General features: G+C 45.0%; 1 protein-coding gene across 1 annotated transcript; it reads left to right on the forward strand.

The window, feature by feature from the left end:
- Positions 1-948: 948 nt before the first annotated feature.
- Positions 949-3,110, forward strand: LOC147418611 (two-component response regulator ORR3-like). The gene is made up of 5 exons (XM_086506992.1): positions 949-1,694; positions 2,043-2,122; positions 2,209-2,286; positions 2,388-2,458; positions 2,555-3,110. Exons 1-5 carry the CDS (start codon positions 1,529-1,531, stop codon positions 2,763-2,765), a joined length of 606 nt encoding a protein of 201 aa, XP_086363118.1. The 5' UTR covers positions 949-1,528; the 3' UTR covers positions 2,766-3,110.
- Positions 3,111-3,363: the final 253 nt, after the last annotated feature.

The raw sequence follows: 3,363 nt of genomic DNA on the forward strand, positions 1-3,363 counted from the left end.
TGCTCCTTGGCAATTGCAAGGGTTTGCAAATCCCTTTGTGGAACATTTGGCGGGGAACGATTTTATGTTTTATGTGAGTGCATAACAATGCTGTCATGTTTTCCCATACCTCTTAACGTTAGAGTTCATTGCTTCAACACGATTTAACTAAAGCAACTGCCAACCTATGCAAAGAAATGGTGGAAGCATTAACATCATGTTCTTCCCAAATAGATTTATAGAAAGATATTAAATGGAAACAACGGAGGGTCAAGATTCATAAAATCTACTCTACCATTAGGCTCAAGACAAGAGATTCCATAATGTGATTTGTATATGGCTTGGGGCTATACCACCCCCTACCTATGAGATCAATGTTCGTCTTTTTTCCCTCTTAATTCAAATTTTTGACTCTTTCTTTTGAAAAAATCACCAATGAAGAGAGAGAGAGAGAGAGAGAGAGAGAGAGAGGAGAGAAAAAAGTCCTTGAAATCTCTAGGCTATATACGATGAGCCTTGAACAAGATGTGTATGGGATAATGTGTGTGTGTGTGTGTGTGTGAGAGAGAGAGAGAGAGAGAGAGAGAGAGAGAGAGGAAGAAGAAGAAGAAGAGAATTTTAACGTCATAGGAAACTATCCCAAGAGACCTTAAAGATGTGGGGGGAGAGAGAGAGAGAGAGAGAGAGAGAGAGAGAGCGCAACAACGGATTTGAACTCGAAACCTTACCATGCTGGATATACGGCAAATCAAGGGGAGCAAGATTTAGCGGCGTGGACCTGCACAAATGGCGGGATGGCGGATCAAGATACACGGGGCCCATAACAAGATCTTCTAGACCGGCTTGGGCGTGCGCGTCTGGCGCCTCCCGGTCGTGATGGCCTCATCGCGTGGTACGGCTCACCGGCTGCAGCCCGTGGACCGTTAAAAAGTAAAGAAAACTGCGGTCCTCCATAGCCAGCCTCTGTTACGGGCTTTCTATACAAAGTCGCACGTTGCACTGGTTGCAGGTGTAAAGCCTCGATTCTACCTCAGAAGAGACCCCGCCTCTCTCTCTCTACAATCGTGTGTTCCTAGTCGGCTCTTTTCTTTCTCTGTGGGTCTCTCTCTCTCTCTCTCTCTCTCTCTCTCTCTCGTGTTTGTTTTTCACGGGTTCCTCTTCTTCTTCTCTCTCCTATCTTCGCCGTACATCTGCCCCCTCATCCGGTACATTGCAGAATCGTGAAATGTTGCGTCTCAACCTTTCGGAGCTTTCTGTCGAAGAAGAAAGCGTCCACAGACTGAAGAGCTTGACGATCTTCCCGGGTTTTTGCTTCCTTGCCATTGCAATGCGTCAGGGCTCCCAGCATTGAGGTCCCCTCTCTGCGTGGCATTGCCATTGTCGAATGTGCTGCTCCTGTCTCTGTGTGGCATTGCTCCCGCAGCGGATACACCCGGATTATAGCTTCCTTTGTTTCAACAATGAAGCATAAACCATCTGGATTCATAGGGAAAGCGATAACTGATTTCCTGCATCGGAGATTGAAGCAGTATTGAGGGTTATCGCAATCATGGCAAGAGATGAGGGCTCAACTGACTGCAAATCTGAAAGTGGCTCAGGTTCGATGCCCGAGAGCTTGGCTTGTTACCCTGCAGAAGTCCATGTGCTTGCTGTTGATGACAGCTTGATCGACCGAAAAGTGATTGAAAAGCTTCTTAGGAACTCGGCTTACAAGGGTGAGAAGCAGCCTCATGATCACTATCCTGAATCTAGTATGGATGATACTTGTCCATGTCAGTATTTGAATGTTATGGATATGGTTGCATGCATGTGCGGAACACCACATTCATTATTTCTGTCAGTGGAGAACATTCCAATTTAAAGCTGGTGATGGTGATCATTAATGAGATGGCATCTTGATGAAGTTAATGTATAAACCTTTACTTGCAATGCTGTTTTTTCGTCTCTGGTACGATACATCAGCATCTCGATGTTCTGTGTATTGGTAGTGAAACGATCTTGCGATTCACATTTTGTAGTTTATGGTTCTTAATGTGTTATAAGTTTACTGGTTTTGCTAGCAGTGACTGCCGTCGATAGCGGAAGAAGAGCTTTGGAGATTCTAGGGCTTGGTGGAGAAGCCTTCAACTCTGTCAGTGCTAATGTGAGAAACTTTGATCCAACATTTGTTCTATGCATTTGGTTTTGTCAAGGTTTATGAAAGCCCTAATATGTGTTACATATTTTCAGGCGTTCGATATCAATCTCATCATCACCGACTATTGTATGCCAGGCATGTCTGGCTATGATCTTCTCAAGAAAGTGAAGGTGATATGACGTTCTGCGATCTAGAAAAGAATTAGCGAAGCCGTAGGTTTTGTTATCTGTGTTTTTGTATTGAGTGTGGATGGTTGTATGCGCAAATGCAGGAGTCGTCGGTCCTGAGGGAGATACCAGTTGTAATAATGTCATCCGAGAACGTACCCAATCGAATAAGAAGGTCAGAGGCTACCATTGTTTTCTGATGAGGATGAAACTCTTCAAATTTCACGACGTTGAGCCTCCTGCTTGTTAACATGCTTTTTGTTGGGGTCAGGTGCCTTGATGAGGGCGCCGAGGATTTTCTTTTGAAGCCGGTAAAGCCTGCAGATGTGAAGCGTCTTCGTGGTCATGTGCGGCCACAATCTACTGCTAGGTGCGATGATGAGCCCGAGGTAGCAAGCTCCAAGAGGAAATCTCCTTCCGAGGGCTTGCAGGGCCAGTGTTCAGAAAGGAGGCCGCGCTTTAGTAGAGCCTTCATGTCTTGATAGCAAGCAAAATATATCAAACTGTTGGGGCTAAGGGTGCGACGCTCATGAGGGGATGTGGGGTTATCTGTCATGTGCTGTTGCGTAGAATGGCCATGATATATAAGTGATGGGCCTTGCGGTCAAAATTGCCAAAAGATGAGGTTTGTCATGTCGAATGCGGATTGTTTGCAGCAGGAAAATTCGTGTTTAGTGGTGCCCGCATTGTACATTACATATTTGGAATTAGCACTTGCTGCGTGCTGCTTGCTATTCAGACCTTTTAAGGGAAAGTTAGTCCCTAATTCAAAGGAAGCCAACTCTTGATGTGTTCTCATTTATCAACGTCTCTTAACATCTTTTGGATGTGCGTGTTGTATACGCCGTAAGAGGATCGACTACAATAGCGCTTTTAACAGCTCTGAACCAGTTAGACTTGGTAATGTGTGACCCTCTTGGCTAATGAGCCAAGAGGGTCACCCCTTTTGTTCAAAACACCCTGTTAATCCAGTCTGGGGATTCTATGCAGGCAAAATCTTGATGTTGCTGAATGTTATATGCATGGATTCTACAAATCCTGTTGTGGCTATTGTCATATATACCCTATGGTGGTCCTAGC

Source organism: Adiantum capillus-veneris, chromosome 30 (assembly GCF_014529385.1).
Source record: "Adiantum capillus-veneris isolate H3 chromosome 30, ASM1452938v2, whole genome shotgun sequence".
NCBI classification, from domain to species: domain Eukaryota; kingdom Viridiplantae; phylum Streptophyta; class Polypodiopsida; order Polypodiales; family Pteridaceae; genus Adiantum; species Adiantum capillus-veneris.

Bases quoted from the DNA above. Each gene is read 5' to 3' on its own strand.
- LOC147418611 (XM_086506992.1), top strand. From the start codon at position 1,529: ATGGCAAGAGATGAGGGCTCAACTGACTGCAAATCTGAAAGTGGCTCA. The intron at 2,287-2,387 runs GTGATATGACGT...GCGCAAATGCAG, and splicing joins ATCTTCTCAAGAAAGTGAAG to GAGTCGTCGGTCCTGAGGGA. The intron at 2,459-2,554 runs GTCAGAGGCTAC...TGTTGGGGTCAG, and splicing joins GTACCCAATCGAATAAGAAG to GTGCCTTGATGAGGGCGCCG.